Source organism: Antennarius striatus, chromosome 14, assembly GCF_040054535.1.
Source record: "Antennarius striatus isolate MH-2024 chromosome 14, ASM4005453v1, whole genome shotgun sequence".
NCBI classification, from domain to species: domain Eukaryota; kingdom Metazoa; phylum Chordata; class Actinopteri; order Lophiiformes; family Antennariidae; genus Antennarius; species Antennarius striatus.
This window is the reverse complement of record NC_090789.1, coordinates 4,059,197-4,082,149: the sequence shown is the minus strand read 5'-3', so window position 1 is coordinate 4,082,149 and position 22,953 is coordinate 4,059,197. Positions and strand designations below refer to the sequence as shown.

The 22,953-nt window shown below is 44.8% G+C and overlaps 1 protein-coding gene across 2 annotated transcripts in view; it reads right to left on the bottom strand.

Moving 5' to 3' along the window:
• Positions 1-5,113: 5,113 nt before the first annotated feature.
• znf704 (zinc finger protein 704) overlaps positions 5,114-22,953 on the bottom strand; it is a 41,908-nt gene continuing 24,068 nt past the window's right edge. For both annotated transcript variants that reach the window (XM_068332882.1, XM_068332883.1), the window contains exons 3-9: positions 17,089-17,192; positions 15,645-15,922; positions 13,761-13,861; positions 13,054-13,348; positions 12,122-12,256; positions 11,951-12,045; positions 5,114-11,796 (exon numbers count right to left, since the gene is read on the bottom strand). In XM_068332882.1, the coding sequence (XP_068188983.1) occupies positions 11,682-11,796; positions 11,951-12,045; positions 12,122-12,256; positions 13,054-13,348; positions 13,761-13,861; positions 15,645-15,922; positions 17,089-17,192 (1,123 nt within the window). In that variant the 3' untranslated portion in view covers positions 5,114-11,681. The remainder of the gene's footprint in view (positions 11,797-11,950; positions 12,046-12,121; positions 12,257-13,053; positions 13,349-13,760; positions 13,862-15,644; positions 15,923-17,088; positions 17,193-22,953) is intronic.

Genomic DNA, 22,953 nt, shown 5'->3' with positions numbered 1-22,953 from the left:
TCTGGAGAGTCAATATTTTATCACATATCCATTAACTCCTGACACACACACCCATCACAAGTGAAAGCAACGCAACGGATTCTTCTACATGTGGGACCAGAAAGTAGTAAAAATAATTGTCCTTTAATGCATCGTTCTGTTTTAATATATTCGCACAAATGCTTCTTTAATAAAACCTAAATGACTGTAAACAACTGCTCTGGACATTCTCTGGTCATGTGCTGGATGTGAGTCTTCCCCTGCTGGTGGACACTTGTCAGCATCAATAGAATGGATTTTTTTTTTTAATCTCATGTCCTCGTGTAACATCATCCATGACCTGGTTGACTCTATGAATTCATTACAGCCGTTTATCTCAGACTTCACACTTACACCCACACAGAAGAGTTGTTTGTTCTTTAATTGGAGCCGTGGAGTGAATAAGATGCACTCCAATGAAAAGTACATCCTGGTTAGGATTATTTATTTAGTAGGATGGGTTGAGAATGAAAATCCTGCTGAGTTCCTCAAGTAGTAAACGCCACTGTGTTTGAGTGATGGGGAAGGTTTTTTTCTAAATGTCTACTGTGGGAAAAACCCATTTGAATTATTCAACAGAATGTTATAAATAAATGTGACTGTAGACAGATCTGGAATGGAACATGGCCAACATGATACCCCGTTTAGCTGCAGTACCTCTCTTGAACACAAGAGGGCAGCCACGAGCAGAAGCAACACTTGGTTTCACTTTTCTCAACCCAGACTGATAAAATAATGAGGAAGTAATCCTCAAAATGTTCCACATAGTCTAACAGGGGTTATAACAATAAAAGTAGGTAGATATTTCATGCATTGCTAGAAAGTAATAAGTTTATCACTCTTTTTATTTTGTAGGAAAGGATGGCATCCTTGTTTCTTTTGGATTTTACCAAGAGGGTTATTTCTTTTTTGACATCAGTCATTTTTGTTTTCCTCCAATAAAAGCAATAATACACATAATTACCAAAGAAAACCTTCTCTGAAAACTTTATGTATTATTCATAAAATGCACTCGCAGCCTGTCATCAGTAGCCATTATGCAGCAGAATGGCCTCTGTGATTTATCTTGTGTTCTGCATTATTTATGGTCTATTATTGTGAGGCTATTAAGTACGTGTTATACCTGTATTTTATGACACATAAGCATCTATTTTGCATTTAAAATACGAATCTGAAAATTAAGCAGCAGCTTTAACTTACAAGTAAATACAGAGAAGTAAAAGTCAGCAGGAAATACTGAAGCACATCATTAAGTGTTTTTATGGACTGAAGTGGATTGAAATGAGGAAAGACACGGCGACAGCGGCTAACAAACAGCTGCCAAAAAAACTTTATTTAGTTGGGACCAGATGCCTCCAGAGTCTTCCGGTCACACAGGTCGCCCTGGAGACGGTCCAACCGGAACAGAGTCAAACAACAGCACCAGAACGCAATTTGTCAGGAAACACAATTTACAACAAGAACGAAGGCAGTTCCTACACAAAGGGGTTCAGAAAGAAAAAAATAGGTACAGGAGATAACAGTCAGCGTGTGTTTGATTCTTCTCTGAGAAAAATCATCGTATATTCATAGAATTCATTTGATTATATAGTGGAAAACAATATAAGAAAACATCATTGGTGCAACAAGACTACTTGTGACAGATCATACGTATTGCAATGGCTTTGTGTGCTGACAATAAAGAATCCCACGTGTGACGCAGTCGACTGTCTCTGTAATACAACGTTCATATCAAACATGGCTTGATAGCTTACGTGAGTTTTAAGAAATAAAAATAAAAATTTTTTTAATGACTTTTCATCAACCCGTACAACGCACTTCAAAATATAGTCTAAAGTAAGTAGCTGATTATTCCTTCTATTGTCAAGAAATAAATATAAAGCAACCAGTGAGCTTAGCAAAGCCAAAAAACAGGCGACACTGCTCAACTGTCCAACCAGCGTCTGTAAAATTAACTGGGTAAAGGTGTGATTGATCGTTGTATTCATTTATTCTTGCTTGTATTTGTTTCTTATTCTAACAGTTACCAATAAATTAATGATTTTGATAAACAAAGACAAAAAAAACCCAACCGTATTTCTAGGTGTTACGGCAATGACTTAGCCAATCCAATCGCTTCATCCGGGCTACATCAAATGATTGGACGGCCTTCATTCCTGTCTGTCAAGCTACATACCCGCCTACCTGCATGAAACTCCGCCCACCTCCTCCATGGGAATAGAAGCTATATCGCTAAAGCTAACACCAAGATGGTTTTTTGCAAAATGACCTGAAAAGTGTGACGTATATTTCTGCACCTTTGTAAAAAAAAAAAAACCAACAACCCGCAAATATATCGTAAAAAGCCGATATATTAAACTAGCCGTGTCCTAGCTGTTGCTTCTTGCGTCATCCATTAGCATTAGTGTTAGCCACCCATCATCTCACCTAACTCGCGAGTAATAAAACACATTTCCCAAAATGTTGAACTTTTACATAAAGACTGAACTTTGCAAAGGGCAGGAAGTGAGTTGTGACTTCATGTGAGATATTTACACAAAACGAGCGTCATGCTATGGTGCATTGTTGTTGTTTTTAACACAACCATCATCAGTCTGCTTCCGCTGGTCAGACCAGGACCCTGATCACCTATGGCTTGGAGACATTTTCTGCAACAAGCAGAATCTGAATATCCTGTAATTTTGGCTCTCTCAAAGCCAGATCATCTGTTGCAACTTTTCAGATGCACAAAGCAACATGGCTTTTAGAAAACTGATCCATATGTGGCTGTTTCCTCCTTCCCACCCCCCACCCCCACCCCATCCCCAGTCACCCTCACTCCCCCCAGCTTTGAACCTCATGAACTTCACGGAGGAAGCTACCGATTTCATGGACGGCAGCGATTCCCATCAGCTAAGGTCACAGAAGGAGAAGGAGCCCGCGCTCTTCCCTCGTCGCCCTCATCAATTATTCAAGCAGTTGGACACACATGTTCACGTAAACGATTTCCTGTAATACATTTAGGGCCCCCCACCCCCACCCCCGAAACGTTTTTGACTCACTCCTGCCTTCATTCTCTACACAACGGTCCAGCGAGGAGAAGCACCACTGCGGCCCGTTAATGTCAGTGAGCTTTAAGCAGATCTAATGTCACCTTGTGTTCGGCGTCGTAAACATGGAGGATCTCTTCTCTTACGCTTCGTATTTGTCCTCCAGCGGAGAGGAGATGAAAAATGAAGCGGCCTCGCTTCAGCTGGTGGGCGAAGCAGCAGGGGGGAGGTTTATTATGCTATGTCACCGCACTGATTGAAAATGCATGAGGTATGACAGCTTGCACATTGAAACATGTGCATTAATGGCTGCAGGAATGACTTGATCGGGGAGCACAGGTGTGCGCGCACACACACACACACACACACTCACAGTCTGCTTTGTGTTCACACGCTCCTCACAGACACACACACGGGAGGAAGTTGGGATGCTACATCGAGCAGATGGGACATACTTGGGGTGGTCATCTGAAACTCACACTCCATCATCTCATGCTGCACACACACACACACACACACACACACACACACACACACACACACACGATGCTAACCGCTCTTTGGCGGGGGCCCTGCCTTCGCACCGGCGACCCGGTGACTTTGCGTCATCGCAGGATGAGGCCTGAAGCCACGGGGACATATGCTGAGCAGCGTGGGCCCCTATCGCCACGACGACATGATCCCATACCAGTTGGCTTTCACACCTCTTTCACTCATTAGATCTGCGTGAAAGCGAGTGTGTGTGTGTGTGTGTGTGTGTTGTGTGTCTGGAGGCTTGTGATTTGTGTAACATCAGTTTACACATGAGTGAACCTCCTCTCTCACAACGCCGCTGAAATGAAGGTGAGGGGTGTTTCGCTGAGATACGTAGTCGTATTTTCTTTTAAACGCTTTAATCATAAATTCTGCTTCATTATTGAAATATATGGTTAAAAAAAAGAAGGAGCAGTCTTGCTGATCCTTGCAAAATTAAAAAGCATGCACCATTTATAACGTTAAACAAAAAAAACAAAAAACAACCTTCGGCAAAGTGAAGTTTCCATGTAATGTTGTTTCAAAATGAAGTTTGAAGTAAAAAAAAAAGGTAAATGCATGATAATATCATCATATCATCATCATCATTAATGGTCAAAAGGCTTTAAAATGAAATACCGCTAAAGACACACACATTCCACTCTTCCTCCTGTATAATAAAATGGACATTTTTGGAAATGCATCTTTCCTGAACTGAGCGGAAACGGCTGGCTGCTTCCGCTAGTTGATGAAATTCACTTAATAGAACGTCTTAAAACATCTTGTTTAATCCATGTAGAAAAAAGCTGCACGTATGTATATTTATACTTTATAAATGTTAAACAATATATTTGTTTTTTGGGGGGGGTTAAAGGAACAGGTAGGTGGATTTCATCAACTTTTCCCTCCAATATTTAAGCTAAGCTAAGCTAACTATCCCTTGAGATTTCCTCAATACAACACAGAACCAAAACCTGACTGTGAATTAGCATTCCGAGCGCCAAAATAAGAAAAACCAAAACCAGATTCCTTATTTATGCTAGCATTCTAGCTTAGCATCCCGTTACGCGGCGTTAGCATATGCGGAGACGGACGACGAGTCGACAAAATAGTTTACAGTTTGAAAACACGTAAGAAATATTTACATCAAGAGGCTTCAAGAGGGTATAAAACGCGACACGCTGTGACGACCGCGCCGGGGTTTGAAAGCAGCCGCTGCCAAACGAAGTCTTTAGGATTCACGGAACGTTACGGCGCAACTTAGCGACCTGAACGTGACTTCGAGGCTACATGCGGCCTCCTCCGCTAGCTGGATGGTTCCTTTTGGTTCTCCTGCACGCATCTGAACACGTATTTGTTCTTCATTACCAACACGTTTCTTTTCTGACAGTTTGAACCGATAAAAATACACCGGCACAAACTCCCGGCTGCTCCCAACCCCCCCGCCAACGGACGCCGCAGTCCAAAACGGAGAACATCTGTATAAAGTCACACATCTCGCAAGTTTCTTCTTGGCATGCACATGCATTATTAAAAATACAGTTAGACAAGAGCATATAGTATATATACTGTTTGAAAAAAGTGTGTAAAAATCCAGTGCGACAGTCTTGAGTTCTTGAGGTCCATGTGATTGTAGGTAACAGCCAATGAGATGATCCGGTTTAAAGAGAGGGCGGGTCAGCAGCCTCTCCGTTGCATATCAAAGATAAAGCTGAAATAATTAGCTTTTAATATTTAGTTTAGGATTATTCTGGATAATCAGATCCAGTAGTAGAATTTGAACTCACAAGAGCTTTTTCTACAAGAGGTCAATTATTCATTACCTTCATGATTAACGCGAGCGTCGCCTTTTTCAGCTTCCTGTGGGAATCGCAGCGGCGCCACGCTACCGATGGATCATCTCGCCGGACTGTTCCAGGTGCTGTTGGCTGAATGAAGCTACTTTGATTTCCCAAACATTTTTTAGATTTCACCACAAATAGAGGTTTAACACCGACAAACTTCTTTAAAAAAAAAAAAAAAAAAACGGGAGTGGGAATCATGTTTGGGAAAACAAAGAGATGGAAAAGACAGACGAATCAAGACACCGAAACACAGCATCATCATCATCATCATCATCAAAAAGAAAAAGTTCACGAGTTACACCAAGAGTAGAAAAATCGCTCTCAAAACCTCACGTCTTTCTGGAACCGAGATCGGGCCAAAAGGGCCACGGGGACTCAACTCTTAGGACATTTCTTTGTACCACAAAGTGAACTACAGGTATAGAAATCAGAACCCGGACTCGCCAGCACCAGAGACATTCCATGATTCGTTGCTGTACGCCGTCCAAGTCGGAGCAACACGCCTCGGCATGAAGCTACCAGACATGAGACGGCAAACAGCTGAGGTCCACTCTAGAAACTTTATCATCAAGGCACATTCAGGACTCCTCTCTCCCTCCTCAACACAACTCTTCTTCTCCCTCATTTGTGTTCAAGCCCCAGAACCATGGCTTCACAGTACTTGCAGAAACCACTCTGACCCTCCTCTACCTCGTCCGCATTCCTGAACGAAGATTGGACCTGCCTTTCCTCTTTCTATCGACAACAACGCCAACCCAACGCTGCTGCAGGGTCACGCGAGGCAAACGGCGAGACGGCACAGGTGCAATCAGCCGCGGTCCATTTCTGCGCCTCACAATCACCAGTTCCTCTAAGTCTAATTACGGTTCCAGTTATTTCACATTGTCAAGACGACTGGCGGGACCGGCGAGAGGAGCGTCCAGCAGGAAATGAAGCTGCAGGCCCGCGGGCGTCTCCTCAAGAGGCTTCGTCACCCGCTAAGAAATCGGTGAGCAGCTACTCGAGCCGTCTGACACACAACTTCATCTTCGGGAGCCAAGAGTGCAAATGAAAAATGGAAATAAGAATGGATTCTGAATATTAAAGTCATCTCATAAATATACTCATACACAATGATACTGCATCTTAGATATACTGCACTGGCTTGCAGGAGCTTAATCTGGATATATAGCTCATATATTGACCTGTACTTGGATAATATAAGGTGTAAAGCAGCCTCATAAGTGTCAACATCTCGTCACAAATAAGTCTTGTCACGTATGAAATATTGATCTGAGTCGGGATCAGATACATAAACAGGGAATGCTAATAAAAGTGTCAACTGCTGTTACAGCCGTCACTGCTTAGCAACACAACTGGACATCCGTGCACGGACATAACAAGTGTGTGTGTGTGTGTGTGAAGACATATGCATTGAGGTCCCTCGTAACTCACAGGAGTTGATTTTTATACCATCCGTAAGCAGAATCATGCCATCTCGTTTTTATTCGGCCTATAAATCACAGCTAATAGGCAGCAGTGCAGGGAGTAAACGCGCCAGAGAACAAAAGCCAGAACAGCTGCCGCCGCTTCATCTGATGGAAAACAAGGTCCTCATAAGTATTCATATCACTCTCAGCGGAGCAACAAGACCGCCTATTGTGGCTCTTTGATTCCGGTTTTAATTCTGCTGTGCAAACACATGTTTATGCCGGCGGTCCGTTCCTGAGCCGGCGTTTAGAGGCTCTTAGCTCTTCAACTTCTGCTCCGACATGAACGCGTGAAATGAGCACGTATTTGGCATCATTGCATTGATATTTCAAGGGGGGGTTGGGGTGGAGAATGGGGTTTTTCTAGGGAAGAACTTAACCGTAAACTTCCTTTGGGCTTGTCCTGCTAGGGGTCGCCGCTGCGCGTCATCCCGTTTCCACTTCTAGATGAACGCTCATTCGTTTGGCAACGTTTTTTGTGCTGGATGCCCTTCCTGCTGCAAACTAAGCATTTATCCAGGCTCGTGTCCCCATAGAGCTGCAGATGCTGGGGGGGATTGAACCCGGGGGCAGCATACGTTCTACCACTACACCCATAAAAATCTGAAAATTCGATCTACGACAATCGTCTGGTTTAAGAGAGAGAGCGTCAGAAAAGCATCGCAGCTGAAGAGGAAGCAGGAGAGAGGACAGAGCGTTTGGCAGCGACCCACTCACTGACTGGCGTCCGGACACTTGGTAGACTTGAGGCAGGGTGTCTTTTATTTTCATGTTCTACAGCATCACATTGTGTACAAAATGGAGTGGATTGACCAGAGGACACATGGGGAGAAACAGCACGGCATGGGAATATAGCACCTCTATTTCTCCCCCCCCCCCCCCCACACTACACCGCTGAGGCCACACCACTGGTTCAGAGAGTGTGTAAAGACGGACCTGGGCCGAGTGTCTTTGAAAGCACCATAAAGGGAAACCCATGTTTGTGCTGTTTGAGACCACGAGGCCCCCCCAACGGATCCCAGAGTGATGCTGGTAGAATGGCAGCACCTCTCCTTTTTTTTTTTTTTTGGTGGGGGTGTGTGTGTGTGTCTGTTTTTAGCTTAAATGAAAGTTTGTGTTTAGCTTATGTCGGCCAGATCTTCCTGTTTTGAGCGACACACAAGAGAACTTCTTGTAGAATTAGCTGCCTGGAGACGCCTGGACCTCTGGGTCCCACAGGAAGTTATTCCTGGACAGAACCTCTCAGAATCGGCTTGGATGATGGATCGCCCCCCCACCCCCACCCCATCATTGCACCAGTGGAGGCAACACAACCATGAAGCACCACAATGATGGAGAACGGTCAGTGGGACGTGCATGGAGTAAAAAAAACACACACATCAGAAACATCTAAAGCCTGGAGCAAAAAAATAAAAAACATCCTTGAACCCCCCTATCCTCACCCCCCCCCCCCAAAGAGAGTCTGTCATGACCACGCTGTGGACCCGACCTGCACACACACTGACGGGGAAGCGCCACGGGCCATTTGATGAAGGTGTTTCTCCCAGGGAGGAGTTGGAGTCATGCCTCAGGGAGGTGGGGGTAGGTGGATGGGGGAGCTGAGCACCATGCTCCAGTGGCGACCCCCCCCCCCACACATTTGGCCGGGGGGGGGGAGGGGGAGTCCTTCATGTTTGCAAATAAAAGTGCAGAAACGCACACGCGGGCGCAAACACACAGCGTTGTCAATCAAACTAATTGAAAGTGGGTTGGCGTGACAACGGGGGTGGGGATGGGGTGGGGGGGGGTTGGAAATAAGATAAAGGTTTTAATCAACTGTGGGTTTGTGACCGCTTAGCGGCGCCGGTAGCTTGAAGGAGCTCCAGGCGGGAAATGTCGGGGGGGTTGGGGTCACGATGGTGGAGAAGAGCACAACAAGCTGGGCTGGCAGTGGGGGCGACTCCTGGGCCCCCGCCTGCATGTACAGATATTTCCTTCAGCAGAACATGAAAACAAAATCCATAACCAAGATATATATTCATATATGTGTGGAAAAAAAATAGAAGCAGCCAAATTCAAAGTCTGTCTTGCTTTTCGTTCTAAAACTCCATGTTTTCTTTGTGTATATATAGATTTATCTTTAAACAAGAATAATACAATGGCAATTCAGTTTGGAGATAAGCAATTTCTTACAGAAACATAAATGTTATGGCATGAAAAACGCACAATGTTTTTTGTCTTTTTTTTTTTTAAAAACAGCGACTTTAAGGCTAGCCATATATTCAAAGTAAAAGAAGCCCGACGGGTGGATTACGAGATTTAATCCTCACACGACGTCACGCTTGAACCTGAACTGAGCTAAATGATCATAAACACTGAGATTAAAAAAAGATACAACCACATACGGCGCTGTGATGAAGGACTTCCTTCCTGATTTCTTCTCTTTTTTTCGGGGGACATTTGTTAAATAAAATCCTGAGGGGAAAACAACTTTTTACCTCATTTAAATGGAAGAATTCTTTCAAATCTGCGTATTTTTATTCTTTTTCCTAATTGAAAGTCATTTTAATGACCTGAAACATTTAAATGTGAGAAAGAAGTAAAAAAACAACAACAGGAGAATCCATTAGCAAATCCTTTTTCACAGCACCATACATACATGAACAGATTGGAGAAAAAAAATAGAACAGAAACAGCTGACCACATGTGTATGCTTTCAAAGTGTGGAAGTACTTTATATTTTATGGGGAGAGTTTATTAGCTGGTGTTGGTTCTGAATAATTTTGCCGCTAGTTGATCCTGCGCTTGACGGAAATGCCAATCAAGATTTCAGCATGCAGTCAAACACGTTTCATGTGATGCAGATCTAGAAACACAAAGTGCGTGTTGTTGAGAACATTTGTCTAAACTTGAACACTTCTATCGATTTGAGTCCATAAATGCGGCGTAATCAAGTAAAAAAAACCCTCAGGTGACAGACGAGTCCATCGGTTGAGCGCTTCAAAGTGAACATCTGTAAAATATTTGGCTTAGTGATTTTTGTTTCCTGCCTTGGAGCCAATGAAAAGGCCGGAATTCAAAACGAGAGCATTCCAATGACAAATCAGATAATGGTATTATTTCGAACCGATGACCTCCTTTTACCTCGTGGTAAAAAAAATTTACAAGCCAAATGTCAGAATTCTCTTGAGAATTCATGTTTTTTCTTTTGGCAAATAACCAAAGAGCGGCTTAATCAAGTGCTTAGAACGTATTTAGAACCTTCCTCAAATGATTTGGAGGAAATTATGCTTCCGAAAAGGGGAAGTGATCACATCTGTGGTTGAATATTGGCCATTTCTTGCTTTTATAATGAGATAAATTGGAAACAAAGAGGGCAAAATGAACATTTTTAACTCTATAAGGAACTACAAATGTACCAAGTGCTTTGTTTCACGCATCCAGTGCAAGTGCCTCGCTTTTGGTCTTCAGCCCTCTCCCTTTAACAGATCATAGAGATGCACCTCTGCTGTTTTGTTCCCTTTGGGACGGTGTAAAAGTTGAGTGGGGTGGGGGTGGGGGTGGGGGGCGATCTGGCTGAAGGTGGTGAATGGTTTTAGGACCGTAGATGTCCGGCGTGTGGAGGAAGGTTTTCCAACACACCTTCAGGAGCAAAGCAGTGAACAGTCTTGGTTTCACAGAAAAAACAAAATAAAGCAGAAAAGAAAAGAAAGAAAGAAATGGATCCACATCAACAAAATCATGGCACCTGAACCGAAAGCAAAAACGGAAATGTTGAGATAAAATAGTTTTTGGTTGCAAAGTTGTTGTAATAGAGATAGTGCTGTATACAGTATAAACCCAGGTACTTCTTTAGCTGCTGGTTTTTGCTTCCTTTAGAATCACATCCCTGATAAAACAAAGAAAATGAATCACGAGGATAAAAAAGTGACATAGAAAACCGTTTTTGTCTCCTGCTTCGATTTTGTATTTGTGGATTCTTTTATGCGTACTGAATCGGAAACGGTCCATCTGCTTTTCCTGACTGTAAGTAATATCTTTTTTTTTTTTTTTTTGCATTGATCGTTCACCTTGCGTGTCTTTATTCTTCCCCTTCTTTCTACCAGTCCATCTACTCCTCTCAGGTCGGTCTACATTCCCCTCAAGGCTGTCAGGAGTGAAGAACAGGCGAGGAACCGGATTACGCCGTGATGTCGGTGAGAAAAGATCACCGACTCCAAATGATCCGGGGAAAAAAAAAAATCATAAAACAAGAGGAAGGAAGAAGGAAAACAAGCTTTACCGCCACGCTTTTTCACAACGTTCTTGTGGCAGGAGGCCCGTTTTTCTTTGGGGGGGGGGAAATGTTTTTCTACCAACTAAAGAAGCTAAAACAAAAGGTTTTGGCCTTTGTTGCGCACCTTTTCTCTGACAGGACTTTCCTTTTAAAAACCAGAGCTTTACAAAACATAGAAAGATGCAACACCGACCCCCAACATAAAACAAACAAACAAACAAACAAAAACCAGGAGAGATAGATTTTTCTTTACGGTTTAGCTGCCTTGGGGTTTTCCAAACACTGGGAATGAGAAAGGTGAGGCAGTACTGGAAATTCTGGACGGCATTGTAAAAACGTGACTCTGTTGGTCCTTTGGTTCCTTCCACTGCTGGAATGGTTCAGTGGAGCTGGGGGTGTGTGTGTGTGTGTGTGTGTGTGGGGTGGGGTGGGGGGGTGGGTAAGGACAGTTGGGATTTTGAGCTAAAGAAAACCGAATGCATGCAAAACGACGCCCCCTCCCCGTGTTTTCTGGCGAACGGCAGCGATGCCGCGGCGTTCGGAGGGGAGACGTTTAGTCGGTGAATCTCTGGCAGGCCTTTTTCCAGCGGCAGGCGGTGCACCACATGTCACGGTTCTCCATCCCGTACACTTTACGGCACTTCTTCCCTTCGCCACGCACCTTTCGACTGCAAGGGGAGAGATGGAACCTTATTGAGAGTCAATCTTTCGCTTAATAAGATTGGAGTACAAGATCCTATTGGATGCTTTTGAGGTCAGATCTAATATTTGTTCAGTCTTAAATGAAAACTGAAGAGTAAATGTCAAAGTGAGATATGATACCTGAGGGCGGTGGCCGCTCTGGGAGGAGACGAGAGGGCGGCGAGCGCCGTCTGGGAGCGCTGGTCGCCGAAGCCCTGGCTCTTACTGGGGGACACCTGCAGGGGGCGCACTAGCGGTTAAGACAACCCTAAAAAGGAGCTGCGTCTGCTCGCTGTTTGAACGTTTCCTCACCGTGTTGCCGGTGAAGGTGACGGGCGGCGACTGCCAGGAGATGCTAAAGCTGGAGCTGTTGGTGGGCGTGAAGCTGGTGCAGGCCGACCCGGCCGAGTTGCTGCCGCTGGACGGGATGGACACCGGAGCTGTGGCCTGAGGGCAGAGGTCAAAGGTCAGAAAGGTCGTATTTGCTGAACAAATGGAGGTGGAATATCATCCATGGCCTCCAGTAACTGTTCCGTAAACCCAGCGAAGAAACGGTTCAAGATATCGACTCTAGTTTGGTTTTATTTAGAGCCCAACCAATAAAAACAGCCGCTTCACACGGGACGCGTTCAAAGAATCACTTCAGTCCCTCCAGCTCTGAATTCACAATTAAACTTTCATGACGTATGACGATGAGGTAAGCGGTCCATCTGCCCAAATATGGTCATCCTGTATGAGTTCAGCCCTGATTTAATACACAGCCTTCTTTGAATACACAAAAGAGACACTTAGGGATAGTTTGTGTTAATGGCAGCCTCTAAAACTCTCCAGTGGACGCCTCGTTTCGCTAATCACCGCCGCTCATCTCATCCTTCAAGAAACCAGTGACGTCTTCTTCTTTTTTTTTGCAGTAAATGTCCCTGATCGGTATTTCACATAATTATGTCGAAACCTGCCGCTGAGCGTCGATACGGAGGCGTTAGCGCTGCTGCTAATGGAACCGGGGACCACAAGTCACCGTGACATCATTGGATTTTTTGGTAAACAATGCGACACATAATCGGGATAATGAGGACGGTGGTGGCAGCAAGTGTGAGAAAAGACGTGCTTTTACTGTGTGACCTGTGCTTTGTGGTGTCGCTATTGATCCGGAGGGTGCATCGATCCTTTAATCTTCATGATGAGCCCGACTGTGTGTGTGTGTGTAGTACATTGATCTTAATCTGGTGTGTGTGCGTGTCTACCTGGTAGGCGTGGTCTGTGTGGATGAGGTAGAGTGCGCTGGGTGCAGAGCGGCTGAGAGGAGTGACGCCGCCGACGTGAGGCTCCTTAGTGTCAGCCGACTGCGGAGGTCTGTGGGAGTCGTGCAGCTGGGTGAGCGGAGGGAGAGGAGACGGGGGAGGCGGGGGCGCCGACAGGACGGAGGGGGACACGGGGGAGAGGCTGCTCAGGCCGTCGGCCACCGAGTCCGTGTTGAGCTTGATCTCCGTGTAGTAGAAGTCCTCCTCGCCGTCGCTGCAGTCCGAGTCACAGTTACGCCTGCGAACGGAGTCAGAAGAGAACTTTTTCATTATGAATACACAAATGTGTGTGTGTACTGTCAAACAACATCCTCTCACACACACACACACACACACATTACAACAACCGTAACAAACAGCGTTTATCAGCGCGGGGCAGAGGGCTACAGTTTAATCAAATGTCAACGAATGTGTGACATCATTGTTCTCCATCTAACTGGTTTTCCTTTCACCTGTCACCTCCGCCTGCACTCACGACAGGAAGGACGCGTTGCCGTGGCGATAATCCATCAATTGTTAATCTGTTTTGACAAGGAAGTCAGTTGGAGGGGTCACACAGGAAGTGAAAAACGCTGCTTTAGGAGGACTGTGGTCATGGCAGCGCGTGCAGTGTGTGTGTGTGTGTGTGTGTGTGTGTGTGTGTGTGTTACCCCAGATGGATGGTGCGGATGTGTCTCTGGATGCCGGCGGCGGTGCTCAGCACCTTCCCACAGTTCTTCCACAGGCACTTGAACATCACCTTCATGGAGTTCTGCAAGAGGAACCAGATGTTTTCCGTTTGATGAAGCCTCAGAAATGATCTTTCATTTATCATCTCATCAGCGAAGCCATCGCCATTATCGTCAGCTGATCATCTGAGGGGGGGCTGATGGTGGCATTTCCTCTGCTGTGGGGGGGGGGGGGCAGTCAAGCTCCTGTATCCTCTATCAGTCTCCTGTAATTAAGCCGCTGGCGTCCGACGGAGAGTGTACGCTGTTTTCACGGAGCCCTTCGAGATTTTTTTCCCCCCACGTCTGCGACCGGAGCCGTGAGAAAACGGTTTCACAGGCCTGTCTGTCACGTCATTGTTCAGGGGGTTGATTTAATTTTGACAGTGTGTTGGGGTTTTTTTTTCGTTTTTTTAAATCCACACTCAATCGTCAGGGGGGACCCCCTTGCGATGTTTTGTCTTTTGGCTAACAAAGGCCTGCTGTGTGTGTTGTGTGTTCCTCTCTTGAAAGGAAGCGTTTCACAGTTAATTAAACGGCAAGCTCCAAACCGCAGCGTCTTGCCAAGACAGACAGGGGGGGGGGGCTAACAGGAGGATGAAGATAATTTCAGGTGAAGCCTCAGCATCACACAGATGGACCCGAGTGTCGACTGCATCCTCACCGACGTTGTTAGAGGACCCGTTTTTTGTCTCCGGTCTGACCCTCTGGTCGACCTTCTTTTGTGGTGAATCCCCAAATAATGCGGCGCAGCGAGCCGACGCGGAGCTCGCCCGAGAACCTATTGATTTTAGAGGGGAATTGAAGCCGGCAGCATCTTTATGTCTGCTGCAGCTTGCATTAAAATCATTACCGCCGTTCCAAATGTCAGGGGATGACACGTACATACAGAGAGACGGGGGGGAGGAGAGGAGGGAGAGATGGATGGTTACGACGGCGAACGACAAACCGGCGAGCAGAGGTGCTGATCAGGAGGAGGCGATAAGAGACGGGAGAGCAGAGGATTATCCATCTGAAGAAATAATGAGTGACACCAGGATGTGGACGCCAGGAGCTGCCAGAGGTGGAGGAACCAGAAGGGGCGAAATGATGAGTGGGAAAGAAAAAAACGGTGCGTGTGTGTGTGTGTGTGTGTGTGTGTGTCGAGCTCATGATGTCTGGCCGGCGAGGATGAAACTACAGCCGGAGCGAAAAGTCTTCGTCTTCTTTCCCGTCGGATTTCGATCCGCCTGAAACGCATCCGTCTCCTCCTTCATCGAGCGACGGGCCTGTTTTCAGGAGAAACGTTGCCGTTGTCTCCATAAAACCCGTCCAGATGCGAGTCTGTGACAGCTCGCCAAATTAAAAAGACTTTAAGTACGGCTGTGACTCTCCCCAGAACCTCCGGGGGCAGATGAGGTCAGGACGATTTTAATTAGAAAACCCAACTAGAAGGGAAAATGACTTTTTACAAACAAACTGCAGCTTTATAGTTCCTGAATGGTACTCAATTCTCATCCGGAATAAAATGCTTTGATCTGAAAAAAAGTCTTTTTCTCTTCTGTTTGGCCTTCGCTGTCGCCATTACTGCATTCTTCACGTCACAAACCAAATATTTTACAGGAGTCAGAAAATCCATCTTGTAGAATAATGAGGACAACAGAATGTCGGAGGATGAAACCTTGAAGTTATTCTGCTGTGAAGGGAAACACAACTTCTTGCTGCCTTTAACTTTCTCTGTTGATGTCAATCCAAAACACAATGCAGGTATTGTAATTATTCGACATCGACTACATGCACACTTTTTGTTGCGAGCACAAAAGCGTTAAATCATACGACGGCGTTTACCTTGCGCTTGCGAGGAATGGGTTCGTCGAAGAGCAGGCTGCTGCCGTCCTGCTCCTCCAGGCTGGGGTCTTCGGGTCCGGCGGGCCCGGGTCCCACGCCGCCCAGGCTGGGGACGCGGAAGGGTTTGAAGCTGTCGGCAGAGAGCGGCGGCGACGGTGTGGAGGGGTTGGACTGGTCGCTGGGGGCGGACCAGCTCCAGTAGCCCCCTGAAGAGCTGTTGCTGGATGGAGTGAAGGGGCCAGCTGAGCCATTGTCCTTCCATGAACCACTCAGAACCTCTGAAAGGACCGAGGTGAGGGAAAGGGAGAGGCATCGAGGAAACGAGGGGAGGAAGGAAACGCCGTCAGAGAGAGGAAAAGGAAGCAAATAAAAGTGAGACGGGCGCTAAAGCGGGACGTGTTCGGTCCTATTCAAGAGACAAAAACCACCACGGGACATGAATAGAGCTCGTATGTCAGCAAGATCAAGACATTCAATTGAGTTCAGACAGCTTCAATTGCACTTCATGTAAAACAACCTCAGAACTCTACGTTTGGCTGTGACTCAAAAAAATATCTGTATTGTTCTGAGACACTTCCGAGGTCACGTTCCCCCGATAAAAGAAACGTTTCTTTTGAATGTCCCTGACAAAAGTGAGCACAAAACAGAAAATGACAAGTTTTATACCTGTTTCGGTGTGTGTGTGTGTGTGTGTGTGTGTGTGTGAGGGAGTGAGTCAGATATTTAAGCGAAGACTCATTTTATTTGGTTTCAAGCTGCTCTCTGAGCAGGAATCTCTGCTCCATCTTTACGTTAGACAATAAAAAAAGAACCCCACATATCCATCAGGTTTTATTGGTGCAGAAAAATCAATGAAAGGAGGGCAAATAATACCGAGATAAGAAAAATCTTTTCATGTGCTTTGAACTAATTTCATCACATCTGGCGGGTTGTGAGAGTGGAGGTAATGGAATCTCCGACTGATGTTAAAGCACCTTTTCTGATCTCCAACATGGACTCACGAGTGTTGCGCCTGCATGAGTTCATTATGACAGAAGTGCGTGCGTAAGCACGCGCTTCACTTCCGACTGCTCGCCAGGAAGACGTGCGCGGCGGTTGGAGGGTCGGCGGCGTGCTGGCTTGGTCGAACGAGCTGTTCTTCGGTTTTACGCTGACGATCTAAGTGTTTGCACGTGATTGCAGTTGCAAGGGAGCTCCTTTGGATTCCTGCCACCGTGACGGGTGCCAGCGAACCGGACTCATTGTGCCTTTCTTTGGATTTCGCAGAAGTCGTTGATGAGAGAGTCCCCAAAGCACAGCAGGTGGCGGTAATTTATCAAAACCGGGCTTCCACATGCATTCACCAGACAACAGCTGCGAGGGAAAGGGGACGCTATCGCGCGGTCGAACATGCAAATTACCAGCGATTTGTCAAAAGGAGTTATGATGTTGTCGGGGAACTGACCGTTGACTTTGACGGGCGGACTCCTGACCAGAGGGCTGGTGGAGAGGCTTGTTAGCACCATGGCGGCCGTCACCTTGTCCATGTCTACTTCCTCCTCCGACCGTCTGCGGAAACACAAAGAAACACTGAGTGAGAGTCTTCAGCATTGAGCTGCTAATTACATACTTGTCTAAGCTGTTGTTGTTTTTTTTAATTCTTCGTGGCGCGACTGACGCAATCACCCAGCCACCGTTAGAAATATCAACAGCTAACAGCTAAAATGGAAATGCACAAGATAAAAAATAAAAAAAACTAAGCCAGACATGAATCCCTTTGTACCCGGTCTACATTATAAATGTAGAAGTACACAGATCACCGATCCATAAGGCCGACTGTTACCAAACCAAACACACATATTTGTCTCTTCTAATTAGCACTGAGCAAACGTGCGCTAGAAGGCAGGAGTCTTAATCCTCTCGCCTGTATTCCCCAAAGACGGGACATCCCAGTGATCAGAGACGTCGATGGAAGTATTACCATCAGTGTGCCTGACGCTCACGCTCGATATTAATAAAACGAGTTACCCCTATGTTTTATTCCAGGTTTTAATGTGTGTGTGGGGAAGGCAATCAATCAAAGTCACTTCCAATGAAATGATGTCTTGGACAAACGTGACATTATGCTGCACCTGAACTAGTATGTGGAAGAAATCTCTGCTGGAATAAATGAACCGTCTTTTGTTTTCTGAATACTCTGTGTTCAAAAGAAGACTCTTAAAGACAGAAATATAAGAGTTGGAGTGAGACATGTTGTTAGCTCGAATAAAAAGTTTACCAATAAGATTTCGGTGGTGATGCGGCTCATCATCTAGATCATAGGGTCACTTACAAGGTTTGTTTTCTACACAAATATGTAATGGAGCTCACCTTCACAGGCGTCTGGCACCACCTACTGCACATGCAGTTCCTCTTTGCACAGTAATGACCATCTTAATTGAACTGATTGTTCCTCAGGCCACGCCCTGACGTCTAATTTAATCAAAATACCTTTTTTGTCAGTGATTCTGCAAACAATAAAAAAAGGGCCGACAAAAAAAAGAAAACAAAAAAAACGCACAACAAATATATCTTTAAAAAGGCGAATCACCATGCAAACATTAAGATAAGATAAAATAGAACTTTATTAATCCCAAGGGGAAATTCTGTTTTCATGTCATTCCAGAAAAAGCAGAATAAAATGACAACACAATGAAATTACAACAGAACCAAAAAACGAAAACATAAATACTGAGTGTCAAGTTCTGGTCAGTAGGTATTGCACACGTTAATGTCAGCGAGCTGCTGCAACAGATCAGTCCCACTGCTACCCCCCCCCCCCCCCAGTGCAAAGCAAACCACAGCAGCAGAGTAACCCAGTTTCCAGAGTTGATTTGGATGTGTGGCTTTGGAGGGAGGCCCGAAGTGGGGATTTTCTTTCTATAGATATTTTGAAAATCTGGCACACTATTTCTGGTTTCTTCATTTTTACCAACCCCCTGCTTCACCTTGAGCATCAAATCCACATTTATCCTAAGCTGGGGGGGGGGGGGCGCTCCACTTCATCACCAGTAAGCACTGCACTTTTTAAATGTACCATTAAGAATAAATTTGAGGGAATGAATTTAGACGCTCTGTGTTTTCCAGTTGATTTATATACAGTACATGCAATCAGGAGGAAGGTTACGCAGAGGTCTTAAGCTGTGATGAGGCCACAGGTTATAAGGCAGAGAAAACAATCTGAGGCAGAACTTTCACCTCCTCTTAAACTGAAGCAACCGGACCCGGAGAACACGACCAAAACCAACAGTGGAGCGGTTTAAAAACAACAGCGTTAAACGTCTTGAGTGGCCCCGTCCAGGCCCAGACGTGACTCCCCGTGTTTATTTTTAGAACCACTTTGAGGCGCAGACGCTCTCCATCCGAGTCAACCGAGCTCAAAAAAAGAAAAGAAAGGAAGTCCAGATGGAGTACAGTAACAAACACGTTAGAGCTCACACATCTCTAAGAGGAAGGACCACATGGACACAATAACATGGAATGAAATGTGTTTACGCTGGAGAAAGGAAACCTTGGTTTGAGTCTTTATTATTGGTCGTAAACATCTTCCAATGGTCATAAAACTACAAAGTAATTAAAAATAAATTCATTAAATGTCAATAAAATCAAATTAAATGGCAACAAACAGAGTTAACAGGGTGATATGAAGCAACAGATCTAGAACAGTAATCTAGATTCATTCATATGATCACAGCCGTAATGTAATGACTACCATAGTAAAGACGTACTGTAACGTTGCAATACAGTAAAAAATAATTGCCAGGCTTAGAAGGTGGAATTAATTCACAAAATCGAGACAAAAAGAGAAGAAAGGAGCGTGTTGGCTAACAAAGGGAAATCCTTAGCCTCCATTAGTCGGTATCTAATTTATTAACCCTTCCGCTGTTGAATATGATGTCATTACAGCCTCCACATAAATCACCAAATGAAGCTGCGTGCAGGCCTGACACTTTTACTCGTAACCCCCCCCCCACCTTATGTCGCCATAAAAGCACTTCCTGGTCACCTTGGGAGGCCATAGCGCAACTGAAGCTATCATCTCCACGGAAACGAGGCCGGAAAATAATTAGCGGGTGCTTTGTCTGTCCAGAAACATGAAAGGGGAAATCTGAGAAAAACACATTAGGAAGACTAATAATTAAGAAGTGATGTATGAGAGGGAGGGAGGGAGGGGGAATTTACTAAATCGCATTTTCCATTAAGGCTGTGATCAAACTGAATCTGCGTCCAACTGTCTATTACGTCTATAATTAACACACGGGGAGAGTGTGTGTGTTAAAATGAATGATACATGTGACACATTGGGACGGCTAATGGAGGCATAAGTAAATTCTGATGATGGTGACGCTGGCATGTTTGTGTTATGCAGAGTGTGTGTGTGTGTGTCTGAGTGTTTTAATATTCTGACTTAGCGAACTTGCAATAAAACATCCTCCTATATCTGATCCCTGAGGCATTCCAGAAAGAAACAATAAGCGTGGATGCACAGCGGGAAAAGTTTAAGAGCTTGTTTACGAATGCAGATTACATGAAATGGAAGCGTGTAGCGTTATCTTACTGCTGGCTATATTCATGAATAGAAAATGAGTTTATCTTTAGGGGACAAACAAACGTCACTATAGATATAGCTAACGTTAAAAGACCACCAATGTCTTTTAAAGTACCTCCAAAAAAAAAAAAAAAAGCATACTGACTTGAATTGATATGTATATTTAACTGAAGTAACAACATATAATATTCATGTCCACGATATAATACTCATAAGAGAGATTCATGCGTAAATAAAGAGCTCCGTTTTATTCTAAAAGTCATTATTAAGTAAGATGTTTGCTTCCTAAAAGCTCTGACTGCATCTGCTTATACTTTTTATCATTTGGGAAACAGGATTTTAATGGCAAACTGCGAGAAAAATACAAATAAAAAAAACAGCCAAGTATTTGCGTATGCTGATTAAACTGCCAATTATATTCCCAATTATATTCCCAATTTATTCCGTTAATTGTTTCGGTATGTAAGCCAGCGTAAACAAACATTTCTCAGAACCCAACATAACATCTTCAGATATCAATATATCTATCAAGTTGTGTTGACAACTGTTGGAAGTCACGTGGTCTATGTTTGCGCGTTGTTTGCGCGAAACTTCCGCGGCAGATGTGCCGACTCCTTTTGTTGGCCGCTGTGAGTAGATTTAACAAAACTACACAAAGGGCCGACCCGCATGGGAACAAGCGACGCAGGAGGAGGCGAGGGGGGGGGGGGTTTAAAGTGTGGGAGGCCGAGTCTCCCCCCACTAAATGGAGAAAGGCCGTGTCCAGTTTCAAACCAAACACTGGGCCGGGAGAGAGACAATAACAGAAGATCCAGTTACTCACTTTGACAGGTAGATGTAGAGAAACCAGGACCTGTTTTCTTTGTCGTGTTTAAGTTTAGTTTGATGTCCAGGATGAACAAAACCTGAAAGGACCAATGATGTAAACCGTGTTTTTGGAACAGCATTGAAGAATCACTGTGGGTTTGATGGAAAATTAGTATTCCTCCATTTTAAAAAACACACATTTACTGGTGTTTACTTGTACTCATACGCAGCCCTGTACCAGTGAGAACGGCTTACGGAACATTTAGGATTCAAATACCTTGATAAAGAGTGATTAAGAAGGCAGTACTTCAACACACCCATGAAAGATTAGAGAAATAAATAGTTCCTTGAATAAATCTGATGGAACATGCCCCAACAATTCCTCACTGGACAAACTCTTGGAAGCGGAAACAGCTCAACATCCATGGATTTAAAGTTAATGAGGGAAAATTCCGGTCCAGAGTCAACAAAACGATCTCAGGTCACATTCTCAACAAGTTCAGATTGGACACGGCCCGATACGCTTAACATTTTTTTTAAAAATCTTTCTGTCTTTATTTTTAACAAACTCCCTCTCAAAACAAATTCTGGCTAAATGGGCCAAGGTCATTCTTCAAACACACACACACACGCTCCTTGTACTTTGGTTTGGTATGTTACCCAAAAAAATCCCATCAATCAGTTCTAATGAAGGCGGCTGAAAGGTGTGTTGGTTTGCTGGAATTCCCCTGGAACGACGGCTGGTGCTTCCACGCACATCCTTCACTCCTACATTCTGCTGCAGACGCCGTCCTCTCTCTCCTCTTCCTCCCTTCACCCCTGCTGGACAGACTTTCCTCCTCCGTGCCTTCCCTCCTCCCACACGTCCAGCGTCTTTGATTTCATTTGTTGTGAGTCAAGCTGTGAGCCGACGACAAAAAAAACGGCGATGAGGCCCGTGTGTGTGTGTGTGTGCGATCCAGAGCGACGCAGGGGAGTTTATTACAGCCACAGGAGGATGAGGTCTATTTCCTTGTCAATAAGCACCAGTAAATCAGAGAGCGCCTCCTTTAGAATGTGCTTATCAGATCCCTAACTCTCCCTCCCACACACACACACACACACATACACAATATCACAAAAGGAATCTGCATATGACACGGGGCAAACATGCATGAAGGGCGCAGCTTTTGATTGGCAGATGTGTATGAAGGAGGACACGAGGTCTTTCCTTCACATGAGGACCATGCAGGAGATGTTACAGATAAAAAAGTCCATTGTTACAAAATATACACACACAAACATTTTAATAAAACCTATGTAAATGTACAGAAGAATATATTACAGCATTGTGTTGAATCTTCAATTTCCTGCCAAAACATGCTCATGTGTGCGTCTTTGGCTGCTGGTTAGCTGCAGGCTAATGGGGGTTTTGTGAGGAATCCATGTTTGTGCACACATGAGGAGTCTAACAAGAAATAGTCTTGCTTTGGTTTTAACGGCTGAGTATCGGATGCAAAATCTGATGCTTCCTGTTTTGCTCGAATGCTCAAAGTATCAGCCTCAGCTGTACTAAAGGTACCATAAATGTTAGCATGCTATTATTTGTGCTAAAGGATGCTTTGTGAGCTTAGTGACATACTGATGTTAGCAATAAAGAGCCACTGTACAAATACAGAGGTATTTGAATGTAAATCTGTTCTACACACACACACACACACACACACACACACACACACACACACACACACACACACAAAGGACCTAGTCATGTTCCTAGCCATAACAACATATGCAGCCAGTTCCTTTAAAGCGATGAAATAGGAGCCATGGGCATCTTTCCTTCACGCAAACCTCCATCTGATTCACTGAAACTCGATCCGCGCTGTGAACTGTTGACGGGCCTGCGCTCCTCCACTCCCGAAAGATCGCCTCCTTTTCTTCAACATGTCAAGA